This window comes from Ananas comosus, linkage group 16, assembly GCF_001540865.1.
Source record: "Ananas comosus cultivar F153 linkage group 16, ASM154086v1, whole genome shotgun sequence".
In the NCBI taxonomy this organism is placed as follows: Eukaryota; Viridiplantae; Streptophyta; class Magnoliopsida; order Poales; family Bromeliaceae; genus Ananas; species Ananas comosus.
Genome location: NC_033636.1, coordinates 340062 through 364127, shown reverse-complemented (window position 1 = coordinate 364127; position 24066 = coordinate 340062). Strand labels below are relative to the sequence as shown.

Below are 24066 nucleotides of genomic sequence, written 5' to 3'. Positions count from 1 at the left end.
GCAGCTGTTACTGCTACCAGGAAAAGGGAGCCGATGCAAATACCTGTAGTACGCCGGAGAATAGTTAGCAAGATACTCAAGAATCCAAGATAATAATCAAGTTCGAAGCTAATTAAACACAATGTGATTCAAGGGACTTCACCTATTATCAAATGCTTTGTGTTGTTTCCTGAAAAATAATATAGTAAAAGAAATTAGCTTCGATCAATCATGAATCATGAAGAAAAGGGCTTCTCTCAAAAGTATTTTTTTTAACGGAGGTTTCTATCAAGGTATAATCTGAGGGAGCATAGTTAGACTGTAAAGCAACAAAAGAATAGTAAACACATCAAGCTGTTGGTTCTCAATTTTGTCATGCAACCTACTTTACATCATGAAGAACAATAACTGCATCGTAAGACTCCGATTAATTAAGTAAATTAATTCACATCATATGTAAACTATTCAATCAACTACAAACAGCAAATTCAAAGCCAAAATCAATTTATCCAGATAGAAAGGAAAATTAATTACTGAAATAGCAATTTATGTACCTGAGTTGCCACCTGTGTTGTCTGGATAAAAGGAGCCTTCTTCATAGGGTGGATCTAAACAGTAAGTCTCATTACTTGCGTTGCTCTTGAATCCACAGTTAAAGCAACTTTCACATCCTGGCAAACTCCAAGCAAGATTGAGAGCCGAATCGGTGAAAGGGTAATCAGGATCAAATGATGATGAATAATCCGCGGAGTTGGGAGTTAAAAGATAAGGAACTGATATATTTCCTATTGGCTGGCAATACCCCGGCAACATAGTCAGTTGCATGGCTGAAGGTACTACGTAAACATAAAATCCTGATTTGCTGCTGGTGCTACTCATACAAGGAACTGGATAAAGGTCATCAGAGGTTATATTGCTAGAACAATTTGTGTACGTGTACTGAGTAGTTTCAGGAGGAAAGTATGGGTAGTAGGAGAAAGGGGTTGCTGAGGAGTTGAAGCGCAAGAAGAAGTCATATGTGCAATTGTTGGGGCCGACATCAATGGTGAGCTCATTTTGCTCATAATATATGGATGTTACAAAAACTTCACCGAAAGACGCAAGTTGTAGAACAGTTTGGTTTCCCTTGCATGATAGCTTGAATCCGGGGTAGCCACAATGCTGAGGTTGACCCACTTTCCAAAAGGGGAAGCTTATCCTAGGACCTTGCAGCGAACACGGGGAAACTGAGCAGTCACTGCAGTAGGCTTTCTTGGCTCGAAGAACCAGAAAGATGATCACAAAGGCTAAGGATTTCTCGAAGTAGCCCATCTCTGTTCTCCAGTTGAGCTGTTGAAGATGGGGGAGGAGATAACAAAGGTCCGTGAAGTGAGAATTAAGTAAAATGTATGGGCACCAAGATCATGTACTTTTCCTCAATGTGCCAATCACCCTTGACTTCTATTTCCTTTTGTTGAAAGGTCATTTCTTTGACTTTTCAAAAGTTTATAATTGATTGCAGTCACCCTTTTGTTGGAAGGTCATTTCTTGACTTTTCAAAGTTTATAATTGATTACCTTGACTGCAATAGTTAATCAATTGGATTTGCCCGAACTTTCAAAAGAGAAATTTCTGGGATGCCAATTCGACTTGGTTCTTTCAGTCTCTATTTATAGAAGATACAGAACTTACACCAGAAACAGCGTGCTCTGAGCTTTCTGACCATGGAGTTCTCCCTGTCAGTCGTTAAAATAGTATACCTTCTTCTTGCGGGCTTTACCTTGGTTCCTGGATACAGCTGTGCAAGCGACTGTGGAAATATCCCAAATATCTCTTATCCGTTCTGCTTGCAAAATGATCTTGAATTTTGTGGAGATTCACCGTTTCAACTGTTCTGTGAAAAGAATCAGACCACTATAGAATTGTTTTCAAAGAAGTATTTTGTAGAGAGTATTATTTATGATGACTATTCAATCAGAATAGTTGATCCTGGTATATTTGGAGACAATTGTTCTTACATACCTCACTACTTCTCTACCAATTCATTGTGGGGGTATACACCATTTTATCTAAATTCTTTCATCAGTGTGGTCTTCTTGAATTGTTCAGTTCTTGTGAATAATTCTCTGTACAAAGCTACAGCTTCTTGCAGGAACACCAGCAACAAGGATGCGTCATACTCATATGTTCTACTGGGCTCACTATCAGTTGGTGATCTCCACAAGGGCTGCTATGTTGCAGATGATACTTACATAGATTTCACCGGCGATTATGAACCCCAGAATCTAAGTTACTCCACGATAAGAGGTCTGTTAGAGGATGGCATAACCCTCAACTGGAGTCCAGAGGGTTTCATCTTATCAACATCTTCATATTCTCCGCCATTTCATTCAAGTCGCTGTGAGTAATTGAATGCCCTCAGAATTTCTTACTTCTTGATAACTACCCTGATTTTAGGGGGTCCAATCTCTTGCAACTGCAAAAAGTAGTAGAAAGAGCCATGCTTTAGGATGTATCAAAGAACATTCAAAGGTTTCGTGGCAATTAGGTAGTTAGTATCAATTTAATTGATGGTTTTTACTCTTTTTGATGTAGCCAGCACTCAAATCTAATTTTACACGCCTTTTGGGTCAACGACATTGGTTTAAACGAAATGAAATTATTATATAGGAAAAAATTCAAATACCTTTGTAATTTCGCATTTCTCACTTTAGTATTTTGTAATTTAAAGTGTATCATGTTAGTACCATTGGTTTCGCACTTTCTCACTTTAATACCCTATGGCTTAAAGTGTATCATGTTAGTACCCTGTGGTTTCGCACTTTATCACTTTAGTACCTTGTGGCTTAATATTTCGTTAAATTATATACCAAATATTTCAGATATTCTACCTAGGTTTATCAAATTTTCATTTTAGTACCCTTTAGTTTTAACTTCATCACTGATTTAACGAAAAAAATACCCCGAAATGGATAATAAAAAGAGAAAAATAAAATTATTGATTTTGAGCCCCTTCGATCACTAGGCAAATGATATCGAAAAATCATAAAGTTTATTTTCTAGGTACTTCAAATACTCTAGATCAACTCTAACGGAGCCGATCGTTGATTCGAAAGTCCAAACATCGAAAACAACTTGGAAGCACGGAGGGCTCCGTGCTCCATAAGCATACCAACCCACTGATATATATATGTATATATATATATATATGTATATGTATATGTATATATATATATATACATGTATATATATATATATACATATACATATACATATATATATATATATATGGATCAAAAACTACGCCACCGACCACCCCCGCCTACGCACCAAACTACCACCATCATCTCTCCAATCGATGGCTAAAACCAAAAAGCAACCACCTCATTTTGAGAGTATCTAGCTCAAATATATAATATATATATATATATATATATATATAGTAAGTCTTGTGTGCTATTAGGAGTACGGAGGACTCCGTGCTCCTAAGCAGTTTTCGATGATGGAGCTTCCGAATCGACGATCGGCTCTGTTAGATTTGATCTAACATATTTGAAGTATCTAGAAAATAAATTTTGTGACTTTTCGATATCATTTACCTAACGATCGAAAGGGTTCAAAATCAACGGCTGAAAATAAAAATCTCACAAAAAGTGGTGATATAGCATTAAAATTTTCGATCAAACATATTGATCTTGCTATAAATAGTATAAAAAATTTTCTATCAAAATTTTATTTGATTTGGATACTTCTACACCGTTAAACTTGCAAATAGTATACATCAATCATTAAAAATTGTTGATTTTGAACCCTTTCGATCGCTATAAAAATGATACCGAAAAATCACAAAAAATTATTTTCTAGATAGTTCAAATACGCTAGATTAAGTCTAACGGAGCCGATCGTCGATTTGGAAGCTCCATCATCGAAAACAGCTTAGGAGCACGTTGGCCTCCGTGCTCCTAATAGCACACATGACCTACTATATATATATATATAGAGAGAGAGAGAGAGAGAGAGAGAGAGAGAGAGTTGAGCTAGAATACATCCAAAAGCACCAAGTAAGCGGTGCTTTTGAGTTTTTAGTCATTGGATGGAGAGATGTAGGGTTGAGATGATGGTGGTAGGTGGAATAGTGTTTGATCTAAAAACTATTAGTAATCAAGGAGTAGATTCAAGGGTTAGAAACCTAGAAGCACTAAGGAGTTGGTGCTTCTAAAAATATTCTAGCTCAATCATATATATATATATATATATATATATATATGNAACCAACCACCCACTCAACCCTAGGGGGCCCACATCATCCTAATCGCATATCTCTTAATCCAATGGCTTAAATCTATAAGCACCAATAACTTGATATTTTTAAAAAGCATAGGAGCTCAATTATATATATATATATATATATATATATATATATAGGCTTCTATGCTTTCGAAAGTACGGGGGCCTCCGTACTTGTAAGTTGTTTTCGATGATGGGGCGTCTGATTCTGCGATCGGTTTCGTTAGATATAATCTACGCTATTGGAACTATTTTGAAACCAAATTTCATAATTTTTTGACTTCGTTTGCCTATTGAACAAGTAGTCTCAAAATGAATGGCTGAAAATAAAAATCTCATAAAAAATAATGATAAAGGACTCAAATTTGAAATCGAAAGCATTGATCTTGCTATTGACGTTAAGTAGAATTTTCTATTAAATTTCATGTAATTTGGATACTTCTACATCGTTGAACTTAAAAATGTGTCGCATCGGCCATTAAAATAGTCATTTTTGGGACATTTTGATCGCTTAGCTTAGTAAATGATGTCAAAAAATTATAAAATTTGGTTTCTTGATAGTTCCAATAGGGTAGATTTTACCTAATGGAGCTGATCGTTGAATCGGATGTCCTATCATCGAAACAACTTACAAGCACGGAGGTCCCGGTACTTTCGAAAGTATAGTAGACACACTATATATATATATATATATATGTAGAGTCCGGCTACTATACTATTGATAGTACCAAGCCTTTGGTACTATTGAGTTTTCTACCGTTAGATATACCCTTTGATCATNCAAAAGAAGGCAAAAAGGGCAGGGGAAAGAACTAAGGCGGATGGACACCATAATAAGAAAGAAAGTGACGATTTATTTCAAAGGGAATTTCTGCAAAGCTATGAGAACCTAGTGTTTCGGGTTAATAATTTGTTCCCGCATCTCCTCCGACTCCGCCTTCTTCTCCTTCTTCCGTTATTACTTCTCCTTCTTCAGTTATTACTTGCAAGTTGGGGCCCTGAGACGCGATGGCAGGTGGACCTGCGAGTTCAGTCTGCGGGGCCGACCCAAGGGAGGCAAATGGATCAGGGGGCATCTGGAGACTCTGTACGCTCCCTTCCAGCATCTGAACCACGACCTTCATGCAAGGCCGATCCACCGGATGCCACTGTACGCACCATAAACCCACTATCGTCAGCTTCCTCGCTATCAGTGTTGCCTCGTCCTCCTCGTCTCCAGCAGTGAGAGTCCCACATAAACAGCTGCTGTTATTATTATTATAAATCGAAGACTCCAGGAGGGGGGCCTCCGTCATCGTCGTCATCCCGTTGCTTTTATTAATAATAATATCCCTCCCGCCGGCCATCTCCAGCAGCAGCATTCCGAAGCTGTAGACGTCGGACTTGTAGGAAACATTTCCGAAGTTCCTCGATAGCACCTCCGGCGCAATGTAGCCGACGGTTCCTCTCGCGGCGCTGATCGACACCATGCTCCGCTCCTTGGAGCATAGCTTGGCCAGCCCGAAATCAGAGATCTTGGGGCTGAAGTTGTGGTCCAGCAGTATGTTGTGGGGCTTGATGTCGAAATGGAGGATTCTCTGGTTGCATCCCTGATGAAGATACTCCATTCCCCTGGCAATGCCGACCGCAATGTCCAGCAGCTTCGACCAACTCAGCGCGGCGTTCGGGCCCGGGCCCCCCTCCCCAGAACGCGACGACGAGGAAATGAACTTCTCTAAAGACTCGTTCGGCATGAACTCATAGATCAGAGCTCTTCGCAATCCGTCGGCGCAGAAGCCCAGAAGGCGAACAATATTTACGTGGTGGATTCTGCCGATCGTGCCGACTTCGTTCACAAACTCTCCTCCGTCGCCTCCTCCGGCGTTCTTCTTCAGAACCTTCACGGCGACCGGCAGCCCGCTCGGCAGCGTGCCTTTGAAGACGCTGCCGAATCCACCTTCGCCCAGCTTGGACTTAAAATGATCGGTGATCTTCTTGATATCGGCGTAGGAATACCTGGTGGGTCGAAGGGACTTGTATTCTTCTAAGAACCTCTCAACGCTGGTCTGATTCTGATTCTCCATTCCTTTCTTCCTACCACGCCTTCTCAAATAGTAGGCACTGATTATCGCAGCTGTTACTGCTACCAGGAAAAGGGAGCCGATGCAAATACCTGTAGTACGCCGGAGAATAGTTAGCAAGATACTCAAGAATCCAAGATAATAATCAAGTTCGAAGCTAATTAAACACAATGTGATTCAAGGGACTTCACCTATTATCAAATGCTTTGTGTTGTTTCCTGAAAAATAATATAGTAAAAGAAATTAGCTTCGATCAATCATGAATCATGAAGAAAAGGGCTTCTCTCAAAAGTATTTTTTTTAACGGAGGTTTCTATCAAGGTATAATCTGAGGGAGCATAGTTAGACTGTAAAGCAACAAAAGAATAGTAAACACATCAAGCTGTTGGTTCTCAATTTTGTCATGCAACCTACTTTACATCATGAAGAACAATAACTGCATCGTAAGACTCCGATTAATTAAGTAAATTAATTCACATCATATGTAAACTATTCAATCAACTACAAACAGCAAATTCAAAGCCAAAATCAATTTATCCAGATAGAAAGGAAAATTAATTACTGAAATAGCAATTTATGTACCTGAGTTGCCACCTGTGTTGTCTGGATAAAAGGAGCCTTCTTCATAGGGTGGATCTAAACAGTAAGTCTCATTACTTGCGTTGCTCTTGAATCCACAGTTAAAGCAACTTTCACATCCTGGCAAACTCCAAGCAAGATTGAGAGCCGAATCGGTGAAAGGGTAATCAGGATCAAATGATGATGAATAATCCGCGGAGTTGGGAGTTAAAAGATAAGGAACTGATATATTTCCTATTGGCTGGCAATACCCCGGCAACATAGTCAGTTGCATGGCTGAAGGTACTACGTAAACATAAAATCCTGATTTGCTGCTGGTGCTACTCATACAAGGAACTGGATAAAGGTCATCAGAGGTTATATTGCTAGAACAATTTGTGTACGTGTACTGAGTAGTTTCAGGAGGAAAGTATGGGTAGTAGGAGAAAGGGGTTGCTGAGGAGTTGAAGCGCAAGAAGAAGTCATATGTGCAATTGTTGGGGCCGACATCAATGGTGAGCTCATTTTGCTCATAATATATGGATGTTACAAAAACTTCACCGAAAGACGCAAGTTGTAGAACAGTTTGGTTTCCCTTGCATGATAGCTTGAATCCGGGGTAGCCACAATGCTGAGGTTGACCCACTTTCCAAAAGGGGAAGCTTATCCTAGGACCTTGCAGCGAACACGGGGAAACTGAGCAGTCACTGCAGTAGGCTTTCTTGGCTCGAAGAACCAGAAAGATGATCACAAAGGCTAAGGATTTCTCGAAGTAGCCCATCTCTGTTCTCCAGTTGAGCTGTTGAAGATGGGGGAGGAGATAACAAAGGTCCGTGAAGTGAGAATTAAGTAAAATGTATGGGCACCAAGATCATGTACTTTTCCTCAATGTGCCAATCACCCTTGACTTCTATTTCCTTTTGTTGAAAGGTNGACTCGTTCGGCATGAACTCATAGATCAGAGCTCTTCGCAATCCGTCGGCGCAGAAGCCCAGAAGGCGAACAATATTTACGTGGTGGATTCTGCCGATCGTGCCGACTTCGTTCACAAACTCTCCTCCGTCGCCTCCTCCGGCGTTCTTCTTCAGAACCTTCACGGCGACCGGCAGCCCGCTCGGCAGCGTGCCTTTGAAGACGCTGCCGAATCCACCTTCGCCCAGCTTGGACTTAAAATGATCGGTGATCTTCTTGATGTCAGCGTAGGAATACCTGGCGGGTCGAAGGGACTTGTATTCTTCTAAGAACCTCTCAACGCTGGTCTGATTCTCCGTTCCTTTCTTCCTACCACGCCTTCTCAAATAGTAGGCACTAATTATCGCAGCTGTTACTGCTACCAGGAAGAGGGAGCCAGTGCAAACACCTGTAGTACGCCGGAGAATAGTTAGCAAGATACTCAAGAATCCAAGATAATAATCAAGTTCGAAGCTAATTAAACACAATGTAATTTAAGGGACTTCACCTATTATCAAATGCTTTGTGTTGTTTCCTGAAAAAGAATACAGTAAGAGAGATTAGCTTCGAGCAATCGTGAATCATGAAGGAAAGGGCTAGCTTCTCTCAAAATTATTTTTTAATGGAGGTTTCTATCAAGGTATAATCTGAGGGAGCATAGTTAGACTGTGAAGCAACAAAAGAATAGTAAACACATCAAGCTGTTGGTGCTCAATTTTGTCATTGCAACCTACTTAACATCATGAAGAACAATAACTGCATCGTACGACTCCAGTTAATTAAGTAGTTATTTGTAAGAGAACTAGAACAGCTGCTGGCCAGATTTTGCTTCCAACAAGGAATTAATTCACATCATATATAAACTATTCAATGAACTACAAACAGCAAATTCAAAGCCAAAATCAATTTATCCAGATAGAAAGGAAAATTAATTACTGAAAGAGCAATTTATGTGCCTGAGTTGCTGCCTGTGTTGTCAGGATAAAAGGAGCCTTCTTCATAGGGTGGATCAAAACAGTAAGTCTCATTACTTATGTTGCTCTTGAATCCACAGTTAAAGCAAATTTCACATCCTGGCAAACTCCAAGCAAGACTCAGAATCGAATTGGTGAAGTTGTAATAAGGATAAAAGTATGATGGTGAATAATCCGCGGAGTTGGGAGTTAAAAAATAAGGGGCTGATATATTTCCTATTGGCTCGCAATACCCCGGCAACATAGTCAGTTGCACGGCTGAAGGTACTATGTAAACATAAAATCCTGATTTGCTGCTGGTGCTACTCATACAAGGAACTGGAAAAAGGTCATCAGAGGTTTTATTGCTAGAACAATTCATGTATGTGTACTGAGGATTTTCAGGATGAAAATACGGGTAGTAGGAGAAAGGAGTTGCCGAGGAGTTGAAGCGCAAGAAGAAGTCATATGTGCAATTGTTGGGGCCGACATCAATGGTGAGCTCGTTTCGCTCATAATATATGTGTGTTACAAAAACTTCACCGAAAGACGGAAGAAGTAGAACAGTTTGGTTTCCCTTGCATGATAGCTTGAATCCGGGGTAGCCACAATGCTGAGGTTGACCCACTTTCCAAAAGGGGAACCTTATACTAGGACCTTGTGGTGAACACGGGGAAACTGAGCAGTCACTGCAGTAGGCTTTCTTGGCTCGAAGAACCAGAAAGATGATCACAAAGGCTAAGGATTTCTCCAAGTAGCCCATCTCTGTTCTCCAGTTGAGCTGTTGAAGATGGGGGAGGAGATAACAAAGGTCCGTGAAGTGAGAATTAAGTAAAATGTATGGGCACCAAGATCATGTACTTTTCCTCAATGTGCCAATCACCCTTGACTTCTATTTCCTTTTGTTGAAATGTCATTTCTTGACTTTTCAAAGTCTATAGGTGATTACCTTGACTGCAATAATCAACCAATTGGAGTTGCCGCGACTTTCAAAAGAGAAATTTCCGGGATGCCAATTCGACTTTGCTCTTTTGTTCTCTATTTATAGAAGATGCAAAACTTCACCAGAAACAGAGTGCTCTGAGCTCTCTGACCATGGAGTTCTCCCTGTCAGTCGTTAAAATAGTATACCTTCTTCTTGCGGGCTGTACCTTGGTTCCTCGATACAGCTGTGCAAGCGACTGTGGAAATATCCCAAATATCTCTTATCCGTTCTGCTTGCAAAATGATCTTGAATTTTGTGGAGATTCACCGTTTCAACTGTTCTGTGAAAAGAATCAGACCACTATAGAATTGTTTTCAAAGAAGTATTTTGTAGAGAGTATTATTTATGATGACTATTCAATCAGAATAGTTGATCCTGATATATTTGGAGATAATTGTTCTTACGTACCTCACTACTTCTCTAGCGTTGATGTACCTCCCTACTTCTCTAGCGATTCATACTTGGTGAATAGAACCATTGACGGCACAAATGTGCAACTTTATTATCAAGATTTTCACACTAGTGTTTTCTTCTTGAATTGTTCAGTTCTTGTAAATGATTCTCTGTACATAGCTACAGTTTCTTGCAGGAACGCCAGCAACAAGGATGCGTCATACTCATATGTTCTACTGGGCTCACTATCAGTTGGTGATCTCCACAAGGGCTGCTATGTTGCAGATGATACTTACATAGATTTCACCGGCGATTATGAATCCCAGAATCTAAGTTACTCCACGATAAGAGGTCTGTTAGAGGATGGCATAACCCTCAACTGGAGTCCAGAGGGTTTCATCTTATCAACATCTTCATATTCTCCGCCATTTCATTCAAGTCGCTGTGAGTAATTGAATGCCCTCAGAATTTCTTACTTCTTGATAACTACCCTGATTTTAGGGGGTCCAATCTCTTGCAACTGCAAAAAGTAGTAGAAAGAGCCATGCTTTAGGATGTATCAAAGAACATTCAAAGGTTTCGTGGCAATTAGGTAGTTAGTATCAATTTAATTGATGGTTTTTACTCTTTTTGTGTTCTTCTACATGCTTTAGGATCTCTCCTCTGTGTGTGTGTGTGTGTGTGTGTGTGTGTGTGTGTGTGTGTTTTTGTTTGTGTTGTGTTTTATAGGTAGAAATTGTATCAAAGAACATTCAAAGATTTCATGGCAATTGAGTAGTTAGTATCAAGTCACCGTACTCATATATTCTATGTTCTTTCATTGCTCTTTGCTCTCTCTCTCTCTCGTGCGCGCGCGCGCATATTCTATGTTCTTTCATTGCTCTTTGCTCTCTCTCTCTCTCTCTCTCTCTCTCTCTCTCTCTCGCGCGCGCGCGCGCGCGGGGGCGTGCTCGCAGTGTGCATTTGTAAGTGTGTGTTTGTAATTAAGTTTGTGTGCGCGCACGTCCTATTTTATAGAACTAATAAACAACTATAACAAAATAGCGGAGTGTTAGGTCTACAACTCATTTTGGATTGTAATCCTATAACTCCTCTTATCTAAAAATCTCTATTTCTCTACTTATTTTATCACTTGTTTTAATTAAAAATGAAAAAAGGATTGGTAAAACCCCTACAATCCTTGGATGAGGGATATATTGTAGAGATTACAGCCCCTTCTGGTAGTTGACTTCGTATTTCTCAATCAAATAAAAAAAAATTAAATAGTAAAATTAAAATTTTTAAAAATTAGGTACAATTATTTTCAAACAACCAAAAGTTTAGATTATTTGCATACATTTTTACCTAATGTATGTGACTCATATGTGGTGTAACCCTACATGGTAGAGGCTTAATTAATAAAAGGCTCCCTTAGTTTTGTTATGCGAGTAATTAATGGCTCTTCGCCTCTTCCACTTAATTTTTATCCTCGTACACGAGGCTAAGACTCGGACCCATACAAACTAACTATAACTGTCTCAACTAACAAGAAATATTACTCCAAAGACAGTTAAATCTAAAACAACATGCTTTCTCATCTTTTCTTAATGCGAGGGAGAAAGTGCTTCATGATTACAGGCTATATATACTTCTTGATGCTCGCTATGACAGGAGTTAAATGAGGAGCACATACTTGTAGATGTTAAGCAGGTCTCTGGTCAATTTTTTCAATGTCAATTGACGCTGCTTGAGAGATTTGGTTCTCTTTTTTCTTTTTTTTTCTTTTTTTGAACCCTGGCTTCTTGTTTCATATTTGTAATTACACTTGATAATTTCTTAATAGGAAAACCATCCAACCCTGGAGAATTTTCTCCCAGGATTAATTGACCTCTCAAAAAGTGATTCTTCTGTCCAAAGGCTTAATATGAGTTCTTATAACTATGTATGATTTGCAGGTTTCCGGAATTTGCTGTCAGCTATTGCAAGAGGTAAAATTTAATATTTCTTATAAAATTTTAGCCTTTCCATGTACTATTTATGACCTCTCTTTATTGATCCCATGTTTCCTCTGGTCTTCTTTCTGATAGAACTGTTTACACTGCTACAAGCTTCCGTCACACCCGTGGGTAAGGCAGCCGCAACCAAATCGCTTTCTGCAATGCAAATGTCTTTCTGCTCTGTGGATTTTTGATGTGCTATGCATTGTTTTTGTCATGCCTAGGCTATTTTTTACTTGGGAGAACAATACTTGGCGTGTTATGCTTCTCAGCGTTCCTGATCTATAAGCTAAGAAGTAGGCACCTTGCGATGGATCACAAGATCGAGGAGTTCTTGAGTGAATATAAGAATCACATGCCCAAAAGATATTCCTACTGGGAACTTTTTAGGATGACAAACCGTTTCAAGGAGAAACTCGGACAAGGAGGTTTTGGTTCTGTTTACAAAGGTAAGCTTCCGAATGACACTCCTGTTGCAGTAAAGATGTTAGGTAAGTGCAAGGGCAACGGGCAGGACTTCGTCAACGAGGTTGCAACGATTGGTCGAATTCATCATATGCACGTGGTGCAGCTCACTGGCTTTTGCGCCGAAGGATCTAAAAGAGCTCTCATCTATGAATTCATGCCCAATGGGTCCTTGGACAAATTTCTTTCCTCTCAGATTGGAGATAACGACAGATTAGGCTGGAAGAAGTTGCATGAGATAGCACTAGGAATCGCTCGGGGAATCGAGTACCTTCATCGAGGCTGCAGTATGAAGATTCTTCATTTCGACATCAAGCCCCACAATATTCTCCTTGACGAGAACCTCGTCCCAAAAGTTTCGGACTTTGGACTCGCAAAATTCTATCCTATAGAAGAGAGTATCGTGTCTCTCACTGCCGTGAGAGGGACCATCGGATACATAGCACCGGAATTGTTTTACAGGAGGGTTGGAAATATTTCGTATAAATCTGATGTTTATAGCTACGGAATGTTGTTGATGGAGATGGCTGGGAGGAGGAAGAACATTCTAGACCAGCATGCAAATAGTTCGAGCCAAATCTACTTTCCGTCGTGGATATACGATCAGCTTACTCTGGGAGACCTGGGACTAGGGGAGGATGTCGCGGAGGATGAGAAGGATACGTTCAAGAGGCTGGTTATAGTGGCTCTGTGGTGCATACAGATGAAACCCGTTGATCGGCCGTCGATGAGCAGAGTCGTGGAGATGCTAGAAGGGAGCGCGGAACATCTGGAGATGCCGAGGAAGCCTTTCTTGGCATCTCCTGATCGCTGGGGACATGTCGATGACCAGGCAAGCGAACTTGGAGCTTCAAATTCGTTCGAGCGGCCTTCTTCAGAATCCATTTTAAGTCCCAGATGAAAGAAGATCCAGCCTATACTGGAATCCGAATTAACTTATGTACTGTCAGCGTTGCACAACATAATTAATGCTATCTCATGTTTAGTATGGATATATCATCTTATTCATTTAGGAACCAGCAGGAGTAATATGTTTGCTGATGCGTAATGTGTTCTGTGTAACCCTCTCTATGTGCAAGAGATACTAGCCTCCATTTCTGATTGCTGAATAGCCACTGTTTCTGATTTCTTTGCTTTGCCTTCTTTGCTACAGGGTATAGAGACCGTCGGGCATCTTTGAATTAATAGAAGCTGATAAATATATCAACATACAACCTGAAAATAGGAGCTGAACTTTTATCCTAATATTTCTAGTTCATCTGAGATGAGGAATTGCATGAAGGATAAAAGTCTACTGTGATTGAGAGATGCAAAGCCTACGATTAAAAACGGATTGCAATATCTAAAATTCCTCATCCCAGAATTTTAGAATTTGTTAACCCTTTTCAGTTTTCAGTGAAAAAAAAAAAAAGACAAAACAAGTAATAAGATTTGTAGGGAAAAAGCATATATTTCTTCTTCTTCTTCTTCTTTTTATTTTTCTTTTTGGCGCGCCCAGCAAACAGAGCCGAAAAATATTTTCTCGCACACATGCACTTATTTTCGTCCATAAGCACAACCCATTTTCACACAGAAACGTATTGCATGAGTATAGAAGTAAGATTGTTGTTGAATTGGTAATGATCGTCAGAAAATGCTAGAAAATTTTTGAGATACTGATAATTTCCCGAACATTTGAACAATCACCGTTTAAAATAGTTGGTTGGTTGTTATCCAGGGAGCAATCGTCCAATTAATGCCCTTCAAAAATAAAAATAAAATAAAAAAAAATAAAGAACTTTTCTTTTCTAAGCTCTAAATTTTTTTTTTTTTTTTCTGAGAAAAATGTAGCGCGCTACCTGCTTCATTCAATAAGAGACATGAACTAAACTTACAAGGTGGAAGCAGCTTAGGCTTCCTTGGCGTCTAAAATTATTATTCACTAGTAACAGCCAACAGTCTATTCAATTTAACAAATTTTTGACTTAACTAATTATAAAAACTCAATTACAAAAAAAAAAAAAATGTAAATCTAATAATAAATTATAGTTGACGGGTCCATTTCAGAATTTTACCATTCTTCTTACAGATAGAGTAAGAACATAAGAACTAAAGTTTAGTAATAATAGCAAGTTCTCTTTTCTACTTAATCTCCGTTCTTCTTGCAGTACAGACGCTATAAGTTGCAGATATAATTTTGTAACAAAGCATAGGACATCGAACTAGGAAAGTTGAGCCAAAATTTGAGTTGAGGTTGAAATNTTTTTTTTTTCTTCTAGTTGTTAAGTACATTTTATTAATAATTTTTAATTTTTTTCTTTTCTCTATTTCTCCATCCCTTCTTTTGTCCTTTCTTTCACTTCTTTGATCTTTATTTAATATTTTATTGTCTTTGGCTTCTGTTAGTTAGTTTAAAAGTCTTAAGTAATGGCCTTGTTATTTATTATGTAGTTTTTATTTTTCAATGCGAGATCGCTCTTGTGATCTTTAGCTAGGGTTTGTCAATTATTTTTTTCTTTCTTGTGCTTCCTAAACTCTTCCCATCTTTATAATTTTATTTTTGGGGGGTTAGTTTTGAAGCAAGTAATATTACCTCCTTTTCATTTCCTTTCTACAGTTTAAATTCATTTTCTCTTTATTTCATCATGTGCTATTACCTTTTATATTTGTATTATTATTTTCTATCTTGTTGTGTTCCTAATTTGTATTATATTTTTTTCAGAATTCATCAACATTCATCAACAGTTTTTTTTTTTTTTTTTAGAAATTCGGTTCGAATTATCAACAGATTTTTTTTTTTTAAATAGAATTCATCATTGCAGCTCAAATGTAGTTATTTATTTTGGAAAATCAAATTTGAATAAATAGAATTTATATTTGCACTCCAATTGAACTATATATATATAGAGAGAGAGAGATACAGAGAGAAATAGAGAAGGAGAGAGATAGAGAGAGAAGAGGGAGAGAAGAGTAGGGATGTAATATTTTTCGGGCCGAAAAGGGCCGCGGGCCGCCCGGCATGGCCCGGCCCCAAAATAGGGCCGTGCCGTGCCGGGCCAAAGTTTTTGGGACCCGGCCCAGGACGGCCCCCCGGCCCGGACTGCACAGGCCATGCCGAGCCGGGCCGGGCTTCAGGCAACCTTTTTTTTTATTTTATTAATTTTATTTAAAAATATTTAAATATTTTTAAAAATAAAAATAAAAATATTAATTTTTTAAAAAATAATATATCAGTAAANTAGAATTCATCATTGCAGCTCAAATGTAGTTATTTATTTTGGAAAATCAAATTTGAATAAATAGAATTTATATTTGCACTCCAATTGAACTATATATATATATAGAGAGAGAGAAAGAAAGAAAGAGTCTGGCCCTATTAATAACCACTCTCATTGACTTTTAATTTAATGGCAAAAAAAAAAGATAAATGAGTTAAAAAGTTATAAGCGCGAATGCCTAATAGGATTGTGTGCACGTAAATGTAATACTTACATGTAGGAGTTGGTGCATATAAGCGTGTTAGAATTTTACGAGAGAGAAATCTGTTCCTTATTTTTTAAAGATATTTTTTTTTTTAATATTTTTTTACAGAAAGTTATACAAAATTAATTTGTGTGGATTGAGAGAGAGATAGAGAGAGAAGAGGGAGAGAAGAGTAGGGATGTAATGTGGGCCGTGCCGGACCAAGCGACCGGCCACTATTTGTTTGCCGCGCCCGAAAACTGGGCGCGCACGGCCGCCGGCAGGGCCGCGGCCCCACAATACATCGAAGCGTGTGGCAGTCCGAGGCCAAAGTTTCTTTGGCTAACAACCGCCCGAGCACGACCCGCTTGCGTCCCGGGACCTGGCAGACAGGCCGCCCTGTGTCCGGAGGCACCGGGCCGGTCCTTCAGGCCACACCTTGTTTTTCGTCACTTTTATTAACTTTTATTTAAACAATATTTAAATATTTTGTAAAAATAAAAATAAAAAAATATTAATTTTAAAAGAATAAATATACATGCAGTGACAAAAAAATTATATTATTAAAATGATAGTTATAAAAAATATGTAAAATTTTACAATTAATTTTAAAAATTTCAACACTATTATACTTCAGACCACACCACACACAAACCACACCAATACACACCCCAACAGCTCAAATATATTTTACCTGTGGAAAGGCATTATTACTCGCAAGCACCAACCCTCCACAAAGCCACTTGACCTGCATCCCGGGCATCACCCAAAAGCAAACAGGCCGCACATCGCCGCCCAAGTATTTTTAGGGTAGTGAGGTGGTGCAGGTCCTTGGGATTATTGGGTTAACCCAACTGGCCTAGGTCCCTGGAACTGAGCCGCTTCGGAGGCCGCCTGCCGACAACGAGGCCGGGCCGGCGACGCCGGTGCCGGGCCGGGCCTGGGTACTCTCTAGGCCCGGCACGGCCTAGGCCTATGTCGTGCCGAGCCGTGCCGGGCCATCGGGCCGCAGGAGCAAGGCCCAGCACGGCCCGATTTAACTGGCGGGGCCGGGTCGGCATGGCATGCTACAGTACTCGTGCCGTGCCTGGCCCGGCCCACTCTCGTGCCGGGCCGGGCAAGCCGCGGGCCGCGGGCCCATTTGACACCCCTAGAGAAGAGTGTCCATCATGTAGCCAGCACTCAAATCTAATTTTACACGCCTTTTGGGTCAACGACATTGGTTTAAACGAAATGAAATTATTATATAGGAAAAAATTCAAATGCCCCTGTAATTTCGCATTTCTCACTTTAGTATTCTGTAATTTAAAGTGTATCATGTTAGTACCATGTGGTTTCGCACTTTCTCACTTTAATACCCTATGGCTTAAAGTGTATCATGTTAGTACCCTGTGGTTTCGCACTTTCTCACTTTAGTACCCTGTGGCTTAATATTTCGTTAAATTATATACCAAATATTTCAGATATCCTACCTAGGTTTATCGAATTTTCATTTTAGTACCCTTTAGTTTTAACTTCGTCACTGATTTAACGAAAAAAATACCCCGAAATGGATAATAAAAAGAGAAAAATAAAACCACATGGTACTAATTTGATATAAAAATGAAACCACAGAGTATTAACTTGATACACTTTAAATCACAGAATACTAAAATGAGAAAGTGCAAAATCACAGGATACTAGCTAACTTGATACACTTTAAACCACAGGATACTAAAGTCAAAAAATACGAAATCACATGGAGAGTTTTTAAAGTTTTCCCTATTATATATTAAAAAGAGCACGGAATAGGGATGGTAGCTAGTTGTCACGGACAAAATATTTTCCGCTGACTTCTCTTGGACAGTGGTCCCTTTCTCCGAAGGAGCGTTTTGTCGGAGGTTTTGGCTTGGATCTTCTAGAAGCTTCTACACGGATCTCAATACTGATGGTGCGGGTACCGAAGGGTCAAAAGTCCCTTAGAGTTTCTAGGTGGGTAATAAATGTAAGACTCTTAGAGTTTCTATGCTTATTTATTAGGACCCCTGGGAGACCGTGTAACCTCCCCTTTTGGCTTGTAGCTTTGTGCCACTTGGCATCTTATCATTTGTTTTATGGGCGGCGAGTGGCCTATATAAGGTTGTGACCTCCACCCCCTCATTAGGAAGAATCCTCATTTTGTACTCACTACTTCAAAGTAATAAAAGAGCTTTTCTTCATCTCTCTCTTGTTATTAGTCTTAGGGCGAGGAGGTCCTGACTTATCAAGTAGAAATGAAGTCTAGGGCGAGTAGGTCATGACTTAGCAAAGTAGAGAGGAAGGCTTGCCCATCTTCGAGCAGGAAGGGGGCGCTGCACGGGCTAACGAGTGATTTTGCCTTAGTCCGTGACAGTCCAAGGGACGACCCATGTCCTATGAGTCGCGGGGGAGTCGGGGCCACTCTACGCAGTGTCCACCCCTCCTCCTATATACCATGCAAGACATCCAGCCCTTTGGCACCCCGAGGGTACAAAGGTGCCCACCGAGGGGTACGTTTTGAAACCCCGCATGCGGTACCAAAATCCTTGCCAAGGCATGGGCTATTGCTAGAGAATTGCCTCCGTAGACTTGACAGCGCTCCAACCTGACGGAACGCTTCAACTCCGCAACTCCATAGCTTCGTCAACTCAATGACTACCAAATGTGGCCCCCAAGAGCGTCACGGTCGAGCCCCAACGATCGACCCGTGACATCCTCCCCTACTTGAACCATCGACGCCCTCGTCGATGATCCAACACATCCTTCAACTTCGTTGTCAGCAAAACCACTCATCCCAGACCAGAGCCACCCACAGCCTTGACATCTCATGCCACACTGACCTGCCTTCGAGTTCGTCCACTCAACAACGGTTCTGTAAAGCCCATCGTCCTCCGCGACGAAACGCCTCACACACATATATTCTGTCCCACCCTGAGTTAGAGCTCTTCAGCCTTGGCGCCTTGCTCGTACCACACTAACTCCTTTGCAGAACCAGAATCCATCATCCATCGGATTACAAGATTGCACTGACACTCCACCAAAACTTGGTCCTCGCCATCAAAGCTACTCGGCCTACACGCCTACTTCGCCCTGACTTAACCAAAGTTCCTCGAGTCCAGTAGCCAACCTTATAACTGCTCTGGGTGTGCATGTCCTCCGCGACACGCACGCGCACTCCGCCAAGCTGCAGAACACGCCGGGTGTGTATGTCCTCCGCGACACACACGCGCACTCCGCCACGCTGCAGAACGCCTCCGAGTGTGCATGTTCTCCGCGACACACACGCGCACTCCGCCAATGCTGCAGAACGCCTCCGAGTGTGCATGTCCTCCGCGACACACACACGCACTCCGCCAACCTGCAGAACGCCTCCGAGTGTGCATGTCCTCCGCGACACGCACGCGCACTCCGCCAACCTGCAGAACACGCCGGGTGTGTATGTCCTCCGCGACACACAAGCGAACTCCGCCACGCTGCAGAACGCCTCCGAGTGTGCATGTTCTCCGCGACACGCACACGCGCTCCGCCGAGCCGTCGAACGCCTGGAGTGTGCATGTCCTCCGCGACACGCACGCGCACCCTGCTAAGCAGCAGAACTCCCTTTTCGTCCCCTGGATCGTGGTGCTCTCCTCCACTGTTGGCCTCACTCGCCTTTGATGGTTCACCTCGATCGCCCTCGGTCCGATCAGGTAGTGCCTCCATTCTCGTCATAACATCTTTCTGCCACACCGCATGGTACTTCAAGGATGAGGGACTCCTACGCGAGTGCCTGCGATTCCTTGCACCTTTCCCGCTTGGCCTGCAACGAAGGCTCAACGTCAACAACGACAGCATCTGATGGCGACATGGTTCCTCCTCGAACCGGCCCAGATAGCAACTCGCTCTGATACCAACTGTCACGGACTAAGGCAAAATCGCTCGTTAGCCCATGCGGCGTCCCTTTTCTGCTCGAAGATGGGCAAGCCTTCCTCTCTACTTCGCCAAGTCAGGACCTACTCACCCTAGACTTCCTCTCTACTTGATAATTCAGGACCTCCTCGCCCTAAGACTAATAACAAGAGAGAGATGAAGAAAGCTCTTCTATTACTTTGAAGTAGTGAGTACAAAATGAGGATTCTTCCTAATGAGGGGGTGGAGGCCACAACCTTATATAGGCCACTTGCCGCCCATAAAGCAAATGATAAGATGCCAAGTGGCACAAAGCTACAAGCCATAAGGAGAGGTCACACGGTCTCCCAAGAGTCCTAATAAATAAGCATAGAAACTCTAAGAGTCTTACATTTATTACCCACTTAGAAACTCTAAGGAACTCTTGACCCTTCGGTACCCGCGCCATCAGTCTCGAGATCCGCATAGAAGCTTCTAGAAGATCCAAGCCAAAACCTCCGATAGAACGCTCCTTCGGAGAAAGGGACCACTGTCCAAGAAAAGTCAGTGAAAAATATTTTGTCCGTGACATAGTGCTCAATTAGCAATTCGATCGTGCTCCACCGCGTTTGGCGATTTCACATATGTTTTGTTTTGACCTGGTCGTACATTTTTGACCAAACAAGGTCCGCAAATTATTCCACATAGGAATATAGGATAGTGAAGGCATTATTAATAAATAAAGTAAAATAAATAAAATTCGATCTCCCTCGTAGACGTTTTGGACCTCTATTTAAATTTGAACCCCAAGTTCCCTCCTCTCCCAACCGGTTCAAAAAGATTGTAATTACTCCCTCAAAGACGCCTTTACTTAAGTGACTGGCACGGTCTTTTTGAGTCCATTAATAATTAATTCAACGCTTCGCGGTCGTGATCATGTTCTCTTTTTATTTTTCTTTTTTTACTTTTACTTTTTTTCAGTAATGCTTTGGTCCCCAACTTACACGGACTTTGGACCTTTTTCCCACTAGTGACTAGGCTGGCCCAACTTACACGTGCTTTTCCAACAGAAAAATGTATCCCCCCTCTCTCTTCCCACCGTGGGTGTTTCCGTGCGCGTGAGTCTATGTGTTGGGTGGGATTTAAAAAAAAAAAAAGAAAGAAAAGAAAAGGAAAAACTTACGTATACTTTATTACAAACATTATTGATGTGTTCTCATCCCAATTTAGAGTGTGAGATCTAATTGTACTTTATATATAAAATATAGTATTTAAAAGTATATTGATAATGATATATTACTAATTCGTCAATAATATTAAAATATACCTTATACAATATATATGGCAACACGATTTGTTTTCCTACGTACGTTTATTAATTAGCCTTTAAGCATATTCTTTTTTGTGGAGATTTGAATTTTGAGGTGTTCCACCGTTCACATAAGGAGACGCGTGACGTCTATTTGTTGTCATGCTTCGAAGATCAATTTCACGGGTGACTACATTAATTACATGGGAAGTTCCCGTACTTCATTTTAATTGCGACACTTGCATTAGTTTCTTAAACTTTCACCCTTCTACAAGTAAGTTTATTTTAATTTAATGCATTTGTTTCTTTACAACATAAACTTTGCCAAGTTGGATGAAATTTGTCCATCTCCTCAACATTCTAGCATAGATAAATTTTAAACACTAACCTCTTACAAATTAAATACGGAATTTATGTCTACGATTGATGTTAAAACTATTTGATATTGGAATAATAAATTTTCTAAATACATAAATTGTTATTTATAAGCTCTTTAAATATTTCACACTTATCGGATCTGATTTTGTGTTTAGATGGATATATAAAATGTCATATATTAAAAAGGAATAACTGGCGGAGAAATCAAACTCAGAATCTTTTAAAATCATCAAAGTTCAAAAAATTATTTTTGAACATCAATTTTGTAAGAAAAAAGAAAACAAGCACAAATGTACTATATAATTTGAGTAATTAGACTTTGAATCTGTGACCTCAGATACCAACTATCAAATCTTTTATGGGAGCGACTTCTTCGCCTCAAACAGTTGGGGCTACAAATCAAAAGCCACAATCAAAACCCACGATTGAATCGATCAAATAAGTCGGCCGGGGCGGGGCCCACCGCACAAAGAAAATCATTAAGAAATCAAAGAAAATGCAGGCACTCCTGTTTTGTTTGTTTGTTTGTTCAAACTTCAAAGACGACGAATTATGACTCGCCCCAGCTGGTCTTAATTTCCGGGCATGCAGACCAATACCAATACCAAAAATACCATGCGCTGGCCATTCACACTAGCGTTAACTAATTAATGGCAGTGCCTGCCCGCCCAAGTAAATTAATATGGACCACAACCACAAGCTTGATTTGTTAGGCAACGTCCCAAAAATAGGGCGGGGAAAATATTTTAGATGCCCCTGTTGCCTTCTTTATTATTATTTTTTTGTATATAATTACTGAGAGTAATGCTATGCAGTATGCATATTAATAAAAAGATTTATAATATTTTCTAAATATATATATATATACACAACTGATTGATTAGCAGAAAAGTACCAACTAATCAATTTTACTTAAATTGAAAGTTTAATTATAGATTCATTTCTTAAATAAATAAACGAAACGAATAGCAATAGCCACTAATTTTTAAATCTACAAATTTATTTATTTTTAATAAAATAATAATAATAAAAATTTTAATAATAATAATAATAATATATATATATATATAGAAAATAAAATAGGATTAGAAAATGTGTGCAGAGTGCATAGCAGCAAGTAGTGGAAGAGAGTGATGAGAGACCCACCGCTGGCCCCCACCACCAACAACCCACCCACCCGCACGACAACCAAGAGGCGCCAGTTCTCCGTGAACTCAGTTGACACGCGGCATCCCGCTAATAAAGATCTTGGGCCGACCGACTCTCCCGAGTTGTTGTTGGTGGATCTTCCACTAGTATTAATTTGAGCTACTGGTTTTAATTATAACTTTCTTCGGCACCGCGTTAAATTAAATAAATAAACAAGCAAGCGAGACAGAAAAGAAAATATATTATCTTATCTTAAAACAAAATTTTGAAATTTCCAATATATAATTTTTGATTAAGAACATAAAAAAGACTTTTTTTTACAAATGGCTTTCTGAAAAAAATTTATTTAAAAATAGTCCCGACAAATTTATAATTGTAAAAAATATATAGTCCTACCCCTTCCACGCAGACGCCACACAAGCACCACGTGGGCTAGTTGGACACCTGCTTGGCAAGTTCAACACGGTGAACCATTCACCGTGTTCAAACATGGTGAATGGTTCACTGTGTTTTTTTTTTGTTATTCGCACCACTTGATATAAACCTTAAACGTATTGCACATTATTTTTTTCGGGACAGAATAATTAACTGAACACGGTGAACCATTCACCGTATTCAACTTGCCAGACCCGCCACCTAGCCCTTCCGCGTGGTGCTTACGTGACGACTACGTGACAGAAGTAGGACTATTTTTTCAATTATAAATTTATCGGGACTATTTTTAAAATAAAATTTTTTCAAAAAACCGATTGCAAAAAAAAAGCCCTAAAAAAAAAATTGCTAAAGTTTAAATCTATTTATATGAAATGAATTTTCTAGACATATATGTACAAGTAGCTAATTTCTTTGTACTTTCCTTCTAATTAATTGCTCTTACTGCATGCCGGGTAAACACCGCCTTGAGTCCTCGGTTTCGGCAGGTGCGTATCACACAATCTGGAAAATTTCTACAGCCTAAAAAAATTTTGGTTAGAAAGTCGGAATCATTTGTAAATGCGATGACCGACTGGCACTGGCCACGAACTCCATCGATTAATGACGAAGAACTTTCTAAGGCCCTCCTGACTGCCAGGAGAAAAGAAAGAAAAAGATAATTAAAAAAAAAAAAAAAAGAGAAGAAATTCCTATGATACGACTAGCGAAGAACAAATAAATTTTTTTTTTTGAGAAATAAATAGCAAGTTGCCTGCTTCATCATTCATTAAGCGTGATGAACTAAGTATACAAAATGGAAACAGTTAGGGCCTCCTAGAAAAAAGAACAAATAGTTAGCCATTAGATTGTTGTAGAATTACAACAGCTAGCGCATTTTGGATGGTAGATCGACCTATATATATAT

The 24066-nt window shown here is 40.0% G+C and overlaps 3 protein-coding genes across 4 annotated transcripts in view; 1 reads left to right on the top strand and 2 right to left on the bottom strand.

Moving 5' to 3' along the window:
• The window catches only part of LOC109722556 (putative RING-H2 finger protein ATL21A), a 1844-nt gene extending 370 nt beyond the window's left edge, over nt 1-1474 (bottom strand). Inside the window, exons 1-3 of the mRNA XM_020250649.1 lie at nt 534-1474; nt 143-169; nt 3-43 (exon numbers count right to left, since the gene is read on the bottom strand). Of these exons, the coding sequence (XP_020106238.1) occupies nt 3-43; nt 143-169; nt 534-1290 (825 nt within the window). The 5' untranslated portion in view covers nt 1291-1474. The remainder of the gene's footprint in view (nt 1-2; nt 44-142; nt 170-533) is intronic.
• Nucleotides 1574-13711, top strand: LOC109722343 (rust resistance kinase Lr10-like; the record flags this gene model as incomplete). The annotated part of the gene is given in 5 exon segments (XM_020250372.1): nt 1574-2011; nt 2111-2307; nt 12080-12112; nt 12212-12250; nt 12346-13711. Coding segments are annotated over 5 exon segments (1740 nt in total), but the record flags the coding sequence as incomplete, so codon positions are not given.
• LOC109722342 (rust resistance kinase Lr10-like) lies at nt 5041-7775 on the bottom strand. 2 transcript variants are annotated; one of them, XM_020250370.1, is made up of 3 exons: nt 6888-7775; nt 6497-6523; nt 5041-6397 (listed from the first exon to the last, which is right to left on the bottom strand). In XM_020250370.1, the coding sequence occupies exons 1-3, from the start codon at nt 7642-7644 to the stop codon at nt 5148-5150; spliced, it is 2034 nt and encodes a 677-aa protein (XP_020105959.1). In that variant the 5' UTR covers nt 7645-7775; the 3' UTR covers nt 5041-5147. The 2 variants fall into 2 exon arrangements, with proteins under 2 accessions (XP_020105959.1, XP_020105960.1); XM_020250371.1 differs by lacking the exon at nt 6497-6523.